The 20,006-nt window shown below is 35.8% G+C and overlaps 2 protein-coding genes across 2 annotated transcripts; one reads left to right on the top strand and one right to left on the bottom strand.

Moving 5' to 3' along the window:
* Positions 1-4,369: 4,369 nt before the first annotated feature.
* LOC120634765 lies at positions 4,370-8,913 on the bottom strand. Its single transcript, XM_039905541.1, has 4 exons — positions 8,754-8,913; positions 8,119-8,310; positions 6,500-6,637; positions 4,370-4,495 (listed from the first exon to the last, which is right to left on the bottom strand). The coding sequence occupies exons 1-4, from the start codon at positions 8,754-8,756 to the stop codon at positions 4,370-4,372; spliced, it is 459 nt and encodes a 152-aa protein (XP_039761475.1). The 5' UTR covers positions 8,757-8,913.
* Positions 8,914-15,114: 6,201 nt separating this feature from the next.
* Positions 15,115-16,816, top strand: LOC120634895 (spherulin-2A-like). Its single transcript, XM_039905767.1, has 2 exons — positions 15,115-15,172; positions 15,847-16,816. The coding sequence occupies exon 2, from the start codon at positions 15,877-15,879 to the stop codon at positions 16,759-16,761; it is 885 nt and encodes a 294-aa protein (XP_039761701.1). The 5' UTR covers positions 15,115-15,172; positions 15,847-15,876; the 3' UTR covers positions 16,762-16,816.
* Positions 16,817-20,006: the final 3,190 nt, after the last annotated feature.

Genomic DNA, 20,006 nt, shown 5'->3' with positions numbered 1-20,006 from the left:
TTGGAAATTATTTTGGAACATCTTTTGTTATAAGGTCACGTCCCGCTGCATTTCTCTCTGCATGTCTTTTAATTGATTCCGAGTTTTGTATTGATTGTTTGTTTCAGTCAGTATCTCAGTTTGATTTTTAGATCGCCGATTGTTAAACATCAGTATACCTTGGACGTAGCCTCCTTTAATCTAGACACTTTTTAATCTTCTTTTAACATTACCGTAAATTAGGTGTAGGTATTGATCAAAATGCTCTTCTTTGTTTGCGCAGCTTATTTGTTTCCGACATTATTTATGTTCAATCAATTGTCCACTGAAAGTCCACTGCTGGACATAGGTCTTTTGTAGAGAGTTCCAAAATCCACGGACCTGGGCCGCTTGTTTCCAGCGACTCGTTTGATTATGTCTGTCCACCTCGTTGGGTGCCGACCAACGCTGCGGGGTCACCATTCTAGCACCTTAGAACCCCATCGTCCATCGGTTCTCCGAGCTATGTGCCCATTTCTACTTCAGCTTAGCGTCTCGTTGAGCTATGTCGGTAAATCTGGTTCTTCTACGGATGCATTCCTGATTTCATCACGTAGAGATACTCCCAACATAGCGCTCTCCATCGTCTGCTGAGTGTCTCAGCCTTCTTATGAGGCCCATAGTAAGAAAACATGTATTGTTATTGGTTTGTTATTGCTAACAACAACACTGTTGTGTGCTCAAAATGTTATTGGATTCTGATTCACTAGGGCAAGACGCTTTGATAACTCACTTCATTCATCGTCTTTAGAATTTTCAGGTTTTTAGCTTCTGTTGTCCTTATTGTTATATAAGGCTGGAGCCAGAAATATGTATAGAACAATCTTTCTTTCAAAAAAAATTATATGTGGTTAGAAAAACATTGATAAAACTGCATCAGTGTTTGACACCGTCAACTTTCAATCAATGGCCACGATAGATTTAGAAACCTAGATTTTTTAAACCTAATTTGAATTTGAGCGTTTCTAAATCTAGCTTAGCTTTTTCTAAGCGGATTTTGCTTGCCTCTTCTTCGTTTTCAGCTGCCCTTTTATGACATTGCGCTGACTCCAATTCTATTTCCAAGCGGATTTTGCTCGTCTCTTCTTCATATTCTGCCCGCCTTTTATTAGACTGTGCTGTCTCCAACTGTAAAAAATAAAAAGACCTATCAAAGGCAGTATATGGTAGAGATCGGTTTTAAGCGATAAGGCCGGCTATTGTACCATTTCTCCTTTTTTTTTCTAATGTTGTTTTTTTATTTGGTGTACAATAAAGTGTATTTCATTCATTCATTCATTCATTCAAAAGCACTTAGGCACTGTACTCCTTCTACAATGAGAAGGGTTCAGGCCATAATCCACCACGCTGGCCCAGTGCGGATTGGTGGAGTTCACACGCCTTTGAGAACATTATGAAGAACACTCAGGCATGCAGGTAGATTGCAACCTAGTGTTAACTTGTAGCGGAATAAAAATGAACCAAAAAAAAGAGTATATGCTCATATTCTTGTTCTGTGGGTTAAAAACATATATATCTTGTTTATTTTTATTTGCTGGTGTATTATGTATTTTGACGTGACAACGTCTTATAAATTGGTTTGCCGGGTGACACTTCAAGAAACTGCGTTACGCTCCGCTCACGTTATGCGCTTTCAATGAGAGCGAGTGAGAGGCACGCGCCCGCCTAAGAGCGAGAGAGACAGATATAAAAAGTGAAAGGCACGCGTCCCTTTGTAGTAAACGCTGTTTCATTGTACGCAAATGTATTGCAAGTTATTGTATGTATATTTGTATATAAATACGTATGTATGTGTAAAGGTAAAAATAAAATTTTGTTAATATGAAATTCAGTGCGAGATTCTTTGTATAAATTAATGTTTTAAATATAATTCTTTGTATAAATAAATGTTTTAAATTGTTACTATTATTTCATCCTTCTTCCTACTATACGAATGAATATTCACATTAAAATTATTTTACCACTCAAAGTCGTTGTCACGTAAAACTTTCGCCCGTATACCGACTTTACAGGCAACCAATTTTTTTTTTTGTAAATATTAATTCGACTCTCCAATTTACAAGCTTTATATAACTCTAAACTCCATGTACGGCTGCCTGGAGGCAGAAATTCTAATTTGTAACTTTTTGTATGTTTGATATTAATATCTCATGTATGATTTTTAGATTAAGTTTATTTATAATTAGTCGGTTATATTATAGTGTAGATCATAGTTGCCAAACAAAAAAAAATGTTTGTTTGTAATTATTATTACATGTTTTCTAATTGGAATTATTTGTTTACATAATTATTTTTATTCTGCTACAAGTAAACCGTAGGTTGCAATCTCACCTGGTGGTAAGTGATGATGCCGTCTAAGTAGGTAACGGGCTAACCTGTTAGGGGGGGGTATGGCAGTTTTTTTTTAATTGTATAATTTATATACTACGACAACGCACACATCGCCATCTAGCCCCAAAGTAAGCGTAGCTTGTGTTACGGGTACTAAGATGACTACAATATTTTTATGAATAATATACATAAATACTTATAATATACATATAAACACCCAGACACTGAAAAACATTTAATGGCTCAGAAAGTAGGGTCGCTGAAAACTGCGCGATCGGCTGTCAATATGCATTACCTGTGTTTTCCAAATTTGCATTTTAATTTTTTCTTCACTCTCAATACTCGGCATTAATGCTTCTTGTCTCACAAAGTTCAATGGTTTTTGTGGAAATGAGTTCAGAGAACTCTCCCGATTCTCTTTTTCTGTGTGATCAGAACGCAGTGCTAGTGGAAAAGTTGAACTCTGCTGTTTACCATCTTTGTGTATGTCCGGTGTATCTGAAAAGAAAAATAATTATTTTATTAAGCTGCGACCTATGTGTAAAACCGAAATATTACTTCAGATGTCGAATCAGATGAATTATTCAGTAGACGAATATCTAAAACTAAAGGTGTAACTAATTGTGTTTCTAGGTTTACATGTTGTTTTACTTTATATTATTTGATTTTAAGTTGACATGTTATTTAATTTCACAGTTTGATACCTTATTTTTCTGATATTGTCAGTTTACTGAAGGTGTTATTATAATTGGCATGCCATAGAATGGCAGATTGTAGAACGGAACTTGTTATGTTTTATTATAAGATCAAATTTGTTAACCTTTAATCACGAAAATAAAGGTTTGAATTTGAATTTGATGATTGAGAGGTATATTATTTACTGTCTCTGAGACTTATCTGGGAAACCGAAACGCTATTAATGTCATCATATACAGCCGTAACATCACATGCAAAATTAGTCGCGTAGGTACTATGCGCGTGTCGGTTTTTTATGTTCAATAGGGTTGTCATACAGGTCACAAGTGCCTTTCATCCAAGTATCATATATTTCGTCTCGTATACTCGCACCTCTTTTCTAAGATCTATTTTAGCTACTTTCACAGCATTATGTCATATGGAATTTCACTATGGGGTAATGCTGCTGATATTGGCACTGTTTTCGTGCTGCAGAAGAGGGCTGTTCGTGCAATCTATAAAATGGGTCCGAGATAGTCATTGAGAGATAAATTTAAAGATGACAGTTTTTAGCCAATACATATTTGAAAATTTTATGTACGATCACAAAAATATAACTAAATTTAAGAGAAAATGTGAATGCAATTATTTGAACATTAGAAGAAAAATAAACTTGCAGTGCAATATACTGTTCATAAAATAAGTTATTAGTTCAAAGGAAATTGTATACAATTTTACAATAAACTACCAGTTGATATCTTGGAAATGTCTCTGAAAAAGTTCAAAGGTTGTATTAAACGTAAGCTTATAGAAAAGTCCTATTATAGTATTGAGGAACACGTCAACGATAAAAATGCTTGGGTGTAAATTATTGCTCTAACCAGGTTGCTTCTTTAATAGTTTTAAGTGACAATGAGAGATGGTGATAACAAAAAAAAAACAACCGGCCAAGTTTGTTGTGGGCTTTTTCTTAGACCAGGGCGCGTTTGGAACCCTCGTAGCTTTAGTTTTAAGTTGACGAATTTAGTTATCTCCATGAACTCACTTCTATGTCATTCACATGTAATGTACGCATCAAAAGTGCCATCTATGTGCCTATTTGAATGAAGAAATAGTTGATTTTGACTAAGTTATGTGCGTTTGAAGCCATTTAAATATCACTTGCTCCAACCGTGAAAAAAACCCATGCTGAAGAGTTCTCCATAATGTTCTCAAAAGTGGAGTCCACCAATCCGCTCTTGACCAGCGTGGTGGGCCTAAACCCTTCTCTTTCTTTGAGGATACCCGTTCACTGTAGTGGGCCGGTAATGGGTGATGATGAGTGTAATAAAAAAAAAAAAAAAAACTAACCTTTTACCACCTCTTTATAGCAATATGGTTGGGACACCACGAAGGTAGGTTTTTGGCTTAAACTATGTGAGGAACCATCGCTGTCATACATGTCTTTAATGTCACAGAAAACTGGAGCGACCTTTAAACATAAAGAAAACATATATAAACAAAAATCCAAATTCAATGGTTGGCTGGCAGAGATCGCTATTAAGCGATAAGGCCGCCTTTTGCATCCTACTTCTTTCTATATGTTTCTGTTTTATTATATTTTGTATATGTTAATGTTGTGGTATACAAATAAAGAGTTTAATAATAACGTTGAGTCCTCACTCTTGAGCCCTGACCGCCGGTTACTTGGGCATTCAAAAGCCCCGCAAGCGGACGGTGGATGTTTTTTCTTTTAAATTTTTAATAGTGTTTTATATATATTTTTTAAGCAATGTTAAGAAATTTGAAAAAAAAGAAGACAGATAAACTACTAAAAAAATGGACATCAAATATTTTGACTGAATTATTTGGCGTTTCACCATACTACAAATCACTACAAACAGACAGACTTGACGTTTCAAAAGTTTTCATTTATTTCGAGTATTAGGCCTACTTGAAATAAATGAATTTTGAATTTGAATTACATAAGACACGGCTTGTGACCGTTTATCAAGGCAATGCCTAAGTAAGTTTCACGAGTGAATAGGCATCTTCTAGGCAAACGCATTCCACCTTAGGCTGCATCGTCACTTCGTTCGGGAGGTATACAGTACATCTGCATACCTTGTGCATACGGGGTATGCACAAGGTATGCAGATGATATAAAATGAAGAAAATCTCCAGTAAGAGTTGTCAAAAACTTAGCTGGAGAACTGGAGATTTTCTTCATTTTATATCATCTGCATACCCTGTGCATACCCTGTATGCACGCCACGGGAGGTATTCAATGGGTTCCGCGGGCATCTAACAAAGCCAACAAGAGGGACATGCCGTGGTGGTTTTTAGTTTGGGTATACCCCCTTTAGAGGGAGGGGAGAGCGCTTGTATGTGAAAAAACAAGAAAAAGTTACACCAAATCTATGTATAATCCTTAGATTTGGTGTAACTTTTTTTTATTTGGTGTAATTATTTTTTTAATTTATTATCAGTATTGTTTGTATGTATTAGTATGTAGTTATTCGTATGTATATTTTAATCGTGTACACACCTTTTTCTTTTCTTTTTAGTTTTCCTAATCCTAAGGTTGCCTGGCAGATATCGCTACTTAGCGGTAAGGCAGCCTTTTGTGTCCTACTATGTACTTGAAAGGTCTACTTTCTTTTAATTTCTTAATAATAAAGAGTATAAATAAAAAAATAAAACCATATTAAACCTATTCTTAATTGTTACCTATCATCAATAAAAATAAGCATGATATGGAAAAATAAGCATAACTCTTAGACAGTGGCGTGCACTTCATACATACACAAAAGCACTAGCATCAATAAAAAAGCATTATATTATCATTATATAAAGACAGTGGCGTGCACTTCATAGATACACAAAAGCACTGCTTACCCTAAAATTTATATATAACTCGTATAGGTGGGGGATTTTGGCCATTAGATGCAATCTTCCTGCTGTATGCATACCCTGATAAATAACTAGACCTAACTAGATCGCCTTTATAACTAACTCTATGCCGTAAATAATATAAAAAATAAAGGGCAAACAAATACACTTGTGCATTTTAAATAATAAAGGATTAACCTTGTTTTTTTTTATATGTTTAAAATGCATATAAAAATTTTCGGATTCGGATTTCAATATGGACCTTTGAAAAAGTAGATCGAAACTGCAACGTTTCCTACTAGATGACGCTACAGTTGCTATAAGACTGATGTGAAAGGCATATACTAATTTCGGCATCGAAGGTAGGAGAGCCGTAGCTTAATTGGAGAAAGCGCTCAGTGCCGCGAGTGCCAGAGAGCATCGCAGGTTCAAATCCTGTCCGTTCCGAAAATTTTTATATGCATTAACATACATAAAATAGATAAATGTAGTATACCAAGTGTAGGTAAAAACACTAATAAAAATTATAAAAATTAAGCTTATATGAAACACGACATTTTAAACATATCAACATTATCCACAACTAGTAATAAATATTTGTTACCTCTTCCACCTTGGTTCCAATGTCTGGTGTTGGTGCAGTATTGGAATCCCCTATGTCTGTTCTTGGTAAATTACGACGCGGAGCTCTTGACCTTCTCGACATGTTTTCCCATGCCCGTTTTAAAGCAAGAGTGTCACGCTATAACATAAATTATTGGCATATTCATAAAGGTTTCCTACTAGTTGTCGCTACAGTCGCTTTGGCACTGGTGGAATAAAGCGCGTTTTCACTAACGACCTAAAATTCAAAATTCATTTATTCATTTATTTTTTGAGGGCCGAGTGGTGCAGTGGGCAGCAACCCTGTTTCTGAGTCCAAGGCCGTGGGTTCGATTCCCACAACTGGAAAATGTTTGTGTGATGAACATGAATGTTTTTCAGTGTATGGGTGTTTATCAGTATATTATAAGTATTTCTGTATATTATTCATAAAAATATTCATCAGTCATATTAGTACCCATAACACGAGCTACGCCTTCTTTGGGGCTGGATGTCGATGTGTGTAATGTCGTACTATATTTATTTATTTCAAGTGGGCCCAGTTCAAAAGCACTTTTGAAACATCAAGTCAGTCTGTTTGTAGTGACTCTACCACCGAGAAGAGCCAGCAAGAAACTCAGTGGATTGTAAGTAAATAACACCTAATCTTAAAAGATTTCTACGCCTACGTTTACAATGCACCAATCGATTTTGACTAGGTAACTCATATAACCGAATGTCTATGATTCTTGCAACTAGTTGTCGTTTTTGTGTTTGTATTCTCTCTATTCCGGACTCTATACTTAGACAAATCCATTTGATAAATTCAAATTCAAATTCATTTATTTCAAGTAGGCCTACTTTATAAGCACTTTTGAAACGTCAAGTATGCATGTTTGTGTGACTCTACCACCGGTTCGGTAAGCAGATTCTACCGAGAAGAGCCGGCAAGAAACTCAGTAGTTGCTCTTTTCCAACATCAACATTTACAATCATTTTGCTATCTTGCGGGAGATGAGAGTGAGGCTGGCTGCTTCCATTCTACCTTGTCATTGAGGAATTCATCAAATGTATAGTAACCTCGCTGTACTAGATGCGTTTTTACACATTTTTTAAATGTATGCATTGGTAGGTCAAGAATTTCCTAGTTCTAGACTCCCTAAACTAGCTTTTATTAGTTTTAATGGAAATGTTACATTAAAAATAGTTGTTATTTTTTCTCTGAACAGGTTATTATTATTATTTACAATTACTTTAAGTAAGGGATGTATGTACAAGAGTATTTTAGTAGAACAGTTTTTAGTGACAGAGCGTATCTGGTAAGTTTTACCGCCATGCTTATTTCTACTGCTTTGTTACAATGCTTTACTCCAGTCTGAAGGCTGTTTGCCTGTGTAATTCCAGGCACATTACCTTTCCAACACCTACTCCTCAGGTTTATAGGCATGGGTTGTGCTCGTTCCTGGCATGTCCTGCAAAGTGTTGACCCATTTATATGGATGGTTTTCCATAAACCGTCAGGTGGGCCATCTGCTTGGACCGTAATTCCGTTAATACTAAAAAAAAAGTATTGCCACCACTGCGTTGCCTGAGTCTGATTAGCGCAGGGAACTGGGCGACTTCGGAGTATTACCTGAATACCTTGTAAATGTGCGAGTGACGATTAAATTCCCTGGTTACTATTTCCCACTCCATTTTCTTGCGAGCGATTGATTTTCCATCTGTTAATTTGGACTTGAGAAATGGTCTTTTCTTCATCAATTGTATTAATAATGATTTCTCTTCAGCAGTATAGTTGGCAGTTCTCTTGCGTGGTACTTTAGATACAGGGTCCTGAAAATAAGACATACGACTAGATTACTGAATTGCAGTAAATACTACATACTTTTTTCATGCCTTCCAATTCAGTTCCAACAGTTTTACCATGAAAATATGATTCTTTAAGAAATTTCAATCTTTGGCGCATTATATCAGTTTTTATGCAGTTATATGTAGATATCTAGCTAAGCTTAGTAGCTGTTATCTTAATTTTTTCATGCGAGGTTGTCTAGATATTTTTTTATAGTCATTTTCCTGCAAATTGACGTAAATCTACTTAGGCGCGATATAAGAATCATGCATGATAAAATAACGGTTTTCCAGTTCAGATTATTAGGTTTACGCTTTTATTTAATTGATCTGCGTTTCTTTACAGACTCATATACCTAAGTTTAGATAATTGAGTTCAGTAGTAGAATCTGTAAAGATTCTTTAATTTAATTTCGACTTCAACTCACCATTACTTATTTATCGATTTATAATGTTCACTTTTACACTGAAAGGAAAATGCACAAGCACAAAACTCTACGTTGAAAGTTGAAACAAGTGCTAAACTAAGATCGAATAACAAATAAAAACGAAAATAAATAATGGGATGCAATTCAAAGCTCACAGCCCAAACTCAAAGTGTCGGCTGCCGCCAAGCTTTGGCTTGGCTCACAGCAAAATATAAACAATAAATCGATATTTTTGCGATTTATTATATCGATATCTCGACAGACGAATCAAATACTTAAGTAATATCTCCAACTAATGAAACAGCTGTAATTATTTAAGACTAGTAAAAAAAACAAAACTATATTTTTTAAACTTATTAACACTAATGTTTATTAAAAACGTTTTCGAAAATTTCACCAATGTATCGATATATCGCTACTTCAATTTCAATAAGTTCGATTATTTTTCTCAGTATCCACATCCCTAATGCCGAAGCTTTTTTGACATTACCAGCTCTGAAGTTACCAGCTGTTATTTAGGTATTGCTAAAGTAAAAAATAAATAAAAGGATAAACGTTAAAAACACTGATCACTAATAAAAAGATTAAATGGCAAGCGTTAAATTTATAACAACATAATAAGATATAGGTACAATCAAGTTCGTTTATGGATTAAAAATAAATACAACTGTAAAATAACACTCCTCTCACACTAAATTATTGCCTTCCAATAAAGTGTATATTACTCTACTAGTCAAGGCATTAGATTTGATACCCAGATTTAGGGAGTTGTAAAAATATATATTTAATTCGCCATTACGTTTTGGCGGCCATCTTGGACTGATCTTCGTCACACATAGCTAAGAAGTAGGAACACTCCTGACTCCCGACCGAAACTGACATAAATTAGTGATATCTGCATATCGCCTGCGAAAGGTGCAGAACTCCTTTGTGGGGTTGAGTATACGCTTTTACAACATGATTCCTAAGGAAATTCTGGACCTACCAATACATACATTTAAAAAAATGTGTAAAAACACATCTAATACAGCGAGGTTACTATACATTTGATGAATTTCTTAATGACAAGGTAGGTTGGAAGCAGCCAGCTTCGCTCTCATCTCCCGCAAGATAGAAAAATGATTGTAAATGTTGATGTTGGAAAAGAGCAACTACTGAATTTAGGTAGAATCTGTTTCAGTCAGAAATTTACCTTTTCCCACAGTTTTATCATGTCTCAGAGCATTGGCGTACAAGTGGATATAATATCCAAATAATATGACAACGATACGATAATATGTGATAGGCGGTTGGCGCAGTGGGCAGCGACCCTGTCTGAGTCCAAGGCCGAGGTTCGATTCCCACAACTGGAAAATGTTTGTGTGATGAACATGGATGTTTGTCAGTGTCTGGGTGTTTATCTGTATATTACAAGTATTTATGAATAAGATTCATAAAAATATTCATCAGTCATCTTAGTACCCATAACACAAGCCAGACTTGCTTTGTGGCTAGACGGCGATGTTTGTATTGTCGTAGTATATGTATTTTTTATTTGAATGATTTTATGCACACGACAAAAAGTACATAAAAAGAGAAAAGTATAACAAAATAAGGTATACAATTTGGCAGCCTCATCGCTTCATAGCGATTTCTTCCAGGCAACCAATGGCGAAGAAAACAATTACAGAAAATAGTTATTTATTTATAAAAAAAATTATATAGGTTCCATATGTTCCTTATTCTGTATTTAACACTGTATACTTAGTCTTAATAATCGTATCAACCGTTTTGACAACCCCCCTGGCCTAGTCGGAGGTCCCAATTTGGGAATTTAAAATTACTGAATTGTCTCTGGTCTGGTGGGAGGCTACGGGCGATGCGGAAACCGATTAGGTGTGTTGTTTAAATTTAACTGCCATACGCTGTTACCATCTTATCATCACTTACTCCAAATTCCACCGCTTGTCCGTCCATGCCCATTGCCAATCGTCTCTCTGGGGTCTACTCGTAACAACGCTGCGTTTACCGGTGCGGGGTCGGCACTCCAGCATCCTGGAATCCTTGTGCTCCGCCTATTGACATCTTTGAGATGTCTCTTAAAAAGTTCGCAGTTTGTTTTAAATGTAAGCTTATAGAAAATTCCTATTATAGTATACAGGACTACGTAATGGATAAAAAAGTTTGGGTGTGAATTATTGCTCTAACCAGATTGCTCTTCTAATAATTTTAAATGACATTGTGAGATGGTGATAACAAAAAAAAACACCCGGCTAAGTTTGTTGTGGGCTTCTTCTTAGACCAGGACGCGTTTGGAACCCTCGTAGCTTTAGTTTTAAGTTTACGACTGTGGTTATCGCCATTCGCCATCATCTCACTACCGTGTAATTCTTATCTACGCATCAAAAGTGCCACCTATGGGCCTACTTGAATAAAGATATTTTTGACTTTGACTTTGAGTTCGTGGTTTAGAACTGGGAGGCCCTGGGTTCAAAGGGGACAGTTTGTGAATTAATAGATAATTTCTGAATTTGCTGTAGTCTATGCCGTTTAAAAACTGATCAGATGACCCCCAACAGGGAAGCCCGCTACGTTAATGCATCATCAGGTGAGTTTGTCAAGGGCTAACCGTACTACTAAATAAATAAATACATAAATATACTACGACAATACACACATCGCCATCTAGCCCTAAAGTAAGCTTAGCTTGTGATATGGGTACAAAGATAACTGATGAATATTTTTATGAATAATACACATAAATACTTATAATATACATATAAACACCCAGACACTGAAAAACATTCATGCTCATCACACAAACATTTTCCCATAGTGGGAATCGAACCCACGGCCTTGGACTCAGAAAGCAGGGTTGTTGCAAACTGCGCCAATCGGCCGTCAAAATTAATAATTTCTGAATTTTATGTAGTCTAGGCTGATAAGCGATAGGAGGCTTCGGCGGCGCGCCGCTAAACGATACAACGTTCCGTTACGATGCCTCAATACGTATAAACGTATCTTAAATACACTACGTATTTGCTATCTGCAGGTTACAATTTTGTTATGTACTACGTATGGAGGGTAGAGGTAAGGAGGATCATCTGTGTATATGAAAAAGTGTCTTTAAAATGTATTAAATTAGGATGGCGCCACATTTGCATCAAGGTAACTCTTAAAAGAAGCGCCAAATATAAATATTGTTAGAGTAGGCTTGAAAAATAAACAAGGAAGTAAGGTTATATTTACCACAATATCTTGTACAACGTAAGTTGTTGAAATTCTCAATAATTAACTACTTTAGTCGAAAATAACATTAAATTTTTTAACTCGGCATACTTCAATTCATCTACGATTGCTACATTCATACCATACCCTGTGCATCCACCAGCGCCATTGTGGAGAATTTTTGAACTGTTATTTAGCGCATACAACTGGACACTTGTTCAACTTTTCTCCCATATAAGATGACTCTCCTTACCTCTACCCTCCATAGTACTACGACACTGGACACGACCTGCGTGTTGCAGGACGAGTTCCTTGCATGCCCTGCGTATTGTAGCTCGGCGGTGGTTTTCAATTTACCATTAGGAGAGTCATTCGCTTGGTCTGACAATTTTTACTACTGTTGCTGAGAACCTGGGTTCAACGGGGACAGTTTTTGAATTAATAAAATAAATAAATAAATAAATATATACAACGCACACATCGCCATCTAGCCCCAAATTAAGCGTAGCTTGTGTTATGGGTAGATAACTGATTAATATTTTTATGAATAATATACATTAATACTTATAATAAACATTTAAACACCCAGATACTGAAAAACATTCATGCTCATCACACAAACATTTTCCAGTTGTGGGAATCGAACCCACGGCCATGGACTCAGCCAATCGGCCGTCCAAAAAATAATAGTGTAGTAAAAAACTGTAGGCGATGTCTGTGTGCGTGGGCGTTCGCGTGTGCGTGTGTTTGTGTCGTGTCTGTCAGACGTCAGTCAGTCAGTCAGTCAGGCAGAGATGAGTGATATTAAAAAATACGGGGACCTCTTTCGCGCGGGGCCCTAGCAATTGCTACTCTTGCTACGAGGGTAATCGCCCTGGGTTCATTATGAAGAATCTTATAAAAATAACTTCTTATTAAAAAACTTACTCTGCTATGTACAAATGGATTAACAAACAAACCAACTAAATAATATAACACTTATATTAATAGTAGATAGGTATGAATCCAGCCGACTCAGCTGTATATTGTTTTCTAGGTCGCCATGTACGCTGTGCCAGCGTTAAACATTGTTTTAAAAGCTTGCAGTAATTAAATGCGAAACGTACTCCATTTTATATTAAGTAATGTTATGTCGAAAAGTGATTTTGAGACGACGAGAGGAATTGGGAAGTCTTATATCTTGGAGCAAGCCTTAGTAACGCTTTGCATAGTGACAGAAAGATGTTAACCATATTATTTAGTAGACACAGAGACATACACTTGCCACCAAAATACCAGTTCTTGGCCGGTCCGGGATGTCGACAGGTCGCCTGAAAATCAGCGCTGTAGCAGTTATCACAAAACCACTGCTACAGCATAACGCTGAGGCGATACTCTGTTTGGGAGAAACAACACCACAGATATGTCACTGCCAATATGGAATTATATTTGTTTGTTTTTAGCTTATTTAAGTTTATGTTGTTACCTAATTTTAAGATCCTTTCTTTTTTTTTAATATAGTTTAAGCTGTCATTGATAAGTTTTTGTGGAACGTGTACTTTATATGTTAATTGCTATGTGTTGTTTTTTTTCCCAAATAAAAGATTTTATTATTTTATTATTATTACTATTTATTTATTGAATTTCATTTGGCTTTGGGTGGTGTGGATGGCGGTCTCCATATTACTTAATTAGATCGAGCCACAAAGATCCTGCATCCTAGCCTTTCACAAATAATGACGGTATGTACAACTTCTAAAGATTAATGGCACGACACCCGCTCGAAGGAAGATTTTCCTATTGTTATGGTCGAGCTTACCATAGCTCTCTTGCAGTTGGTCTAATTTAAAGGTTTCATTGTATTATAAATCTTTGGAAAGTAGACCGAAATCATTTTATTATACTACAAGGTAGCCCTTGACTGCAATCTGCACCTGGTGGTCAGTGATGATACAGTGTTGGCATGGCATAGCAGTTATAATAAATTCATACCCCTTATAGATTAAGTAGAGAACGAGAAAGCTAAATTTCTTGGCAGCACTTTTCGGTCTGTAGGGTGGTAGAAAAATTGGTTATTAAATTACGAAATTTCCCCCCCTACTATTGAACTCGGGTTCATTTTGAATTGTATGAAATAATTCGAAAATCTAAATTAATAACGATTGAGCCTGAATTCTCTGATCTGGACTGATGGGAGGTTTCTGCCGTGGCTAGTAACCACCCTATCGCTAAATACGTGCTGCCAAGTGATTTAACGTTCCAAAACAATACGGCGAAGGAACCGAATAAGGGTATGGCTCTATTAGTACCATAAGTTAGCTAGCTACCAACTTTCACTGCAACACTTACCACCAGGTAAGATTGCAGTTAAGTGCTTAAATACTGTGGTAAGAAAAATAGAGTATAAAGTTATTGTTCTATCCAGCACCGGACCTATTCTGGTCTGTCTGCATCCTACACGACATTAGGTACAAGTTCTAAATTAAATTATTAGGTATCACCTTACACTTCTGCGCCGGAGGCTGACAGCGCCAGAAACGCAATGAACAATATACAATTTTTAACCGATTTACGAAATAATGTTGAAGGGTGCATGAGTATATTTCATAAGGAAAAATCAGAGGAAGCATATTTATTTTTCCATAAAAACGAATTCAAAACATTATAAGTGTTTACTTATGACAATCCTATTGAAGATAAAAGACCGCTACGTGCATAGTACCTACGCAACGCGACGCGTACCTTATAAAGTGACAGGAGTCACTAGATTTTAATTTTTCATGTGATGTTAGGGCTGTATCTCATTTATTTCTGTAAAAACTATGGCAGTGATTTACTCAAAAACTATTAGGTTTTTGGTTTCACAGATAAGTCTCAGAGAACATAATTTACTTCTAAGCCTGTAAAGTATTATTTCGGGTTACATTTATACGTTATATAGCTGTCTTTCTCATTTACTCAACGTTACTTTCTTGTGTAAGGAAATTAGTCTGAACTTAAATTCAGAAAAAAAAAAAAATATTACTTAAAAAAAAATTTAAATTTAAATTTAAAAAAAAAAAATTAAAATAAAATTTATTGCCCACGCCGCCGCGCCAACCGTAAAAGTTGCACTTAAATATTTTTATCTTTTGAAGTTTTCTCGTCGACTGTACTTCTATCAAAAATTTGTATATATAAACTAGGCAGTGAAATTATAGACATCATTAGTTCAGTTCTACACATCCCTCCCGGTAAGTCTATCTTATTTTACTATCTTTCTTTTATGTTTTAACCCCCTAAAGGGGTATTAAATTAGGGGCAATTATAATTTTCTATGTTATCTTTTATATTATTATAACCTCGACGTAAGAAGAGGGGTGTTTTAAAATGTACCAATCTGTGTTTGTGTGCGAGTGTAACAATGTGTAACTCTCCAGAGCTCTCAGAGGGGATAGAGCACAGACCCACCACGCAGCTACAATGCGTGTTGGTGTGTTTCAATTATTATTATCATAATAAAAGGCATGTGCCGAAGCACGTTGGTAGACACTGCTAATATCCAAATTCCTGGTGCCGAGCTGGTTTTGATGCGGTTTTTTGTACTACACAGTTATCAGCTTATGAAGAACATTTTCTTAGACTGGTCTTAAGATTGATTTTAATTAGGCTATGTTAGGTTTTGTCCTATGACTTGTCGGTTAGAAAGCGTTGACTTGGCTAGTTTGCGGGTTCGAATCCTGCTCAAGTACCTACCTGTTTTGTTTTAACTACCTTTTGATTACCAAGGGGATGGGAATAAGGGGGCATCCTATGTGAGGGAGTATATTTAAAAGCTAGCTAAATTAGACGGAAAAGCGATATGAAAACTCCTCATATCATAACATGCCTTCAAGAAAATTAATTAATCGATCCCGTATTTTTCCAGGTCACGAATCCCAAAGGGGATAACTTCAAAATGGTTTCCAAACTTCTTGCCGTCCTTTGCATTCTTCCTATCATCTACGCGAAGATAGACATCGATATATCCGCTACAGATGAGAAAGAGAGGGACGTCCGTATATCCGGGAGCTACGTCGATCTAATCAACGACATAGAGAGAAAAACATTCGATTTGACTGACGAGAATCTGAAAAAGTCGATTTCTACCTACTTCGGTTGGACTCCCGACAATGTGTACCTGAGAAACCCTACTCCTTGGGGTGGTTTATACAAATCCCTAAACTGGGAGCCCGTTAAAAGGGTCTTCTTGCCCAAGAAAGCCTCAATTCTGACCGTGGAGACCAAACCAGTTTTGATCGACAGCAAAAACTTGATCAACGAGGACGCAGAGTCGAAAATCTTCAACGAGAAAATCCGTCACTTCGTCGAGACTACTGTTTCGTCAAAATGGGAAAAGACCAACGAACTGGAAGGCGAAGATATCCATTATCATTTCGACATGAAAATGCCCAAAGACTCCAAATACTTTGGCTTCACAGCAACTTTAGGAGAAGACGCTGTAAAGACCATGCCCATGAAAGTTGTCTCAGACATCCAGATCACATTGAAGCCGAAACAGAACGCAAAAGTTGAAGTACTCGCCACAAAGGAAATAATGAAAATTAAGGTAGACTACGAAACCAGTTTAGTTGGAGCCGTAGCTATGAACTACGATAAGGAGTTCAAGGGCCACCGATTCTGGGCGATGGACATCAACACTGTTTTGGAAGCTGGTGGCATGAAGAGACATGTACTCTCTTCGGAGGTGATCGATGTTGTACATTTCAGAGATGTCAAAGTACTCGTCAAGGACGTTGACACCGATGACGTCATCTTCACTGCCCCCTTAGAAATCCACTAAACGTAATTTGAACCTACTGTATTGATTGAATAAATTATTTCCATGTTTGTCTAAATTTATTTTTATTTTCTTCATCTTTTTTAACCCTTAACAGGAAATTATAGAAAAGATTCTCAATATAAATATATTCCCTTATTCTATTCATTAAGAAAATATTATTGCTCTTAGTCTAGAGTAATATTTTTTTTTGTAAAATCATAGTGTGATTTTGTTTCATTTCGCTATCATTTCTATTTCTTGAAAAGCTAATTTAGAATACAAATACACATTTCTTACCGCCACGTTCAGAGGACTCATAGACAAATATGATAAAAAATAAAATGACCGAAAGAGAGAAACCTAGACGTAATCTTTGTTTAAATTTCATGCCAGAAATGATTGAATCGAGAATTTCAGTTACTACTCCACGGCCACTCGCGGATAGGTATGCTTTACATGCCTTTTAGAGCATTATAGTTCACTTAAAAACTCGATCGAACTCCGTCTCACCGAGAAGAAAGTTGGCTGACCACTTGACACTAGGGTTATGATGGTTTTGATAAAAAGGGAAAATCGAAATAAAACAACATTATTAACAACACACTTCCTTTTAAAAATACTAATATCCTAAATAACGACAAGTAAAACTAACATTACAAAGGTATTTACACAAAACACTTGGCCAGTAAATAAATCGACATCCAGCTAAAAACAGGTTCTCAAGTAGGCAAGTAGGATTATTAAATCTATGAAGTTCTCGCCACAAAGGAAATAATGAAAATTCGGGTAGAATACGAAACCAGTTTCGTTGGAGCCGTAGCTATGAACTACGATAAGGAGTTCAAGGGCCAATATGGAATAACTTGAACATCGGAGTAAATTGGATCTCATTTCAATTGTGTTCGGGCTCATATGTGCCTACAATTCTTTAGCTCGGAATTTTGACAGATCGTTTGTGAAACAGAAATCAGAAGTACAGGATTTGTAACTCTAAAACAAACGACTTTAAGTCCATTTTACTTTAGCAATACAGAGTTAGATATGCGAAAAATAGACCGGAATTTAAAAAGCTGACTGGCAACTTTCGCTAGTCGAAGAAGCAACGCAAGAAGATTTAAAAATTGGTAATGTGCACCGAGTTAACACGCAGCATTTTAGGCCGTAAGTTTTAGTTTACGAGAATTAAGAGCAAACCTGAGAACCTGTTCTTAGCTCGATATACTAGCACGTTCTGTTGTCTGGATAGAAGTTAGGTTTTTAACAAAACTGCCCAAGAAATACTTTTTTTAAATATTAGCATATTTAAAAAAAATATTGTAAGTCGAGGTGAGAAGAATTCAACTTTTTTTAATCAATTATTACAAATAATCACGTTTATTCAAATCAAAATTTTGTTTGTTTGTGTCTGCAAAACTTAAAAACTGTGTAATAGATTTACCTGAAATTTGTACACAACGTAGCATTTTTATTTATGAGTGTTTTACTAAACGGGGCCATAAAGCGTGGCCGGCATCGACAGCTGTGCTTACTTAAATAAATAATGTGTACAAAAATGTATTAAAACTATACTTTTATTCCTAAACGTAACGTCCCTTATATGATATTGTATTTATAAGTTAAAGAACATTTTATAAAACATCACTGAGAAGAGCATATTTCTTAATGTTCCAAAAACGATTATTGAGTTTTTTTTTTTACATAAATTACATATTCTAGAAAACATTTAAATATTACATAGTAACTTATTTATTTAATTAGTTATTTACAAATTACATAATAATTGCTAGTACATTATGTATTAATCAATAAACTTTTTATTAATATTACTTAACTTTAATATTAATTAATAATTTAAGTAGATAATTAAGAAAAGAAACTAAAATAAAAAATACTGCACTATTGAATTTTTGTTAGTCATAACCATTGGTCGTAGTTGCGAAATTAGTTGCTAACTAGCTACGCAAATATGCACACAGCAATATTCTTGGCCGGGAATCGAACCTGGGGCTCGACGAGCAGTTATTGCATTTGTCAGACTATTTCAATTATCTACTACAGCTATTGATTATTAACCTTATTTGGATATTATTTCCACCAGTGCTCTGAGAGTTGCTAAAGCTGTGGGAGAAGGTACATTTTTATCCTTTCCCCGGGGGATATAATCGTCTCCTGCCCATTAATTGAATGAATTAACCGCGCAGGGGACATAATGGGGGGATATTATTGACGTGACAACGTCTTATAAATTGGTTTGCCGGGTGACACTTCAAGAAACTGCGTTACGCTCCGCTCACGTTATGCGCTCACAATGAGAGCGAGTGAGAGGCACGCGCCCGCCTAAGAGCGAGAGAGACAGACATAAAAAGAGAAAGGCACGCGTCCCTTTGTAGTAAACGCTGTTTCATTGTACGCAAATGTATTGCAAGTTATTGTATGTATATTTGTATATAAATACGTATGTATGTGTAAAGGTAAAAATAAAATTTTGTTAATATGAAATTCAGTGCGAGATTCTTTGTATAAATTAATGTTTTAAATATAATTCTTTGTATAAATAAATGTTTTAAATTGTTACTATTATTTCATCCTTCTTCCTACTATACGAATGAATATTCACATTAAAATTATTTTACCACTCAAAGTCGTTGTGACGTAAAACTTTCGCCCGTATACCGACTTTACAGGCAACCAATTTTTTTTTTTTTAGTTACTGCGTATGCTGAATAAAATACAAAACACTCTTAGGCTTTACTTATGTAAACTTTGCCTTGAACGTCGGGCATTAAATTATGAATACCTCAATAAACAGGTTTTCGGCACATTCTGAGTATACTAACGGTGATTTATCAAGAATAGGAAAAGGAATATGGCTGCGGAAGATAGCTGGAGCGGGTGGAGGCGTCCACCCGCTTTACCTGTCCGATCATTCCGAATAAGATTGGAGGCGGGCGAGCTACGAGGTCGAAGGTAAACAATGTTTGAAAAATGTCTCGGACACCAAGATTGCGTGGATGTTTCTACTGTCGAATGAGGTCAAAAGATCGGGAAAATAGAGATTTTCCTAAGCTACTTGCACGAGTTGTTGATGCAACTGGAAATAATAGAAGTTTATTTTTAATTTAATTTTTATTTAGTCTTTTAATTTTATATTTATGAGATGCCATTTGAATAAATTGATGCTGTAATTTTAATTTTTAATTCGATATTGTATATTAAGTAATACTAATTGTTGTTTTAAATGAATTAATATGGGCTTTGCCTGAAAT

Source organism: Pararge aegeria, chromosome 25 (genome assembly GCF_905163445.1).
Source record: "Pararge aegeria chromosome 25, ilParAegt1.1, whole genome shotgun sequence".
NCBI lineage: Eukaryota > Metazoa > Arthropoda > Insecta > Lepidoptera > Nymphalidae > Pararge > Pararge aegeria.
Note: the sequence above shows the minus strand (reverse complement) of the source record. Positions and strands in the feature narration are given on the sequence as shown.

Coding starts and splice junctions, on each gene's coding strand:
- LOC120634765 (XM_039905541.1), bottom strand. Junction 6,638..8,118: donor GTCACTCGCACATTTACAAG/GTATTCAGGTAA, acceptor TTTATGTTATAG/CGTGACACTCTTGCTTTAAA. Junction 4,496..6,499: donor TTGGAACCAAGGTGGAAGAG/GTAACAAATATT, acceptor TTATGTTTAAAG/GTCGCTCCAGTTTTCTGTGA.
- LOC120634895 (XM_039905767.1), top strand. CDS start 15,877: ATGGTTTCCAAACTTCTTGCCGTCCTTTGCATTCTTCCTATCATCTAC.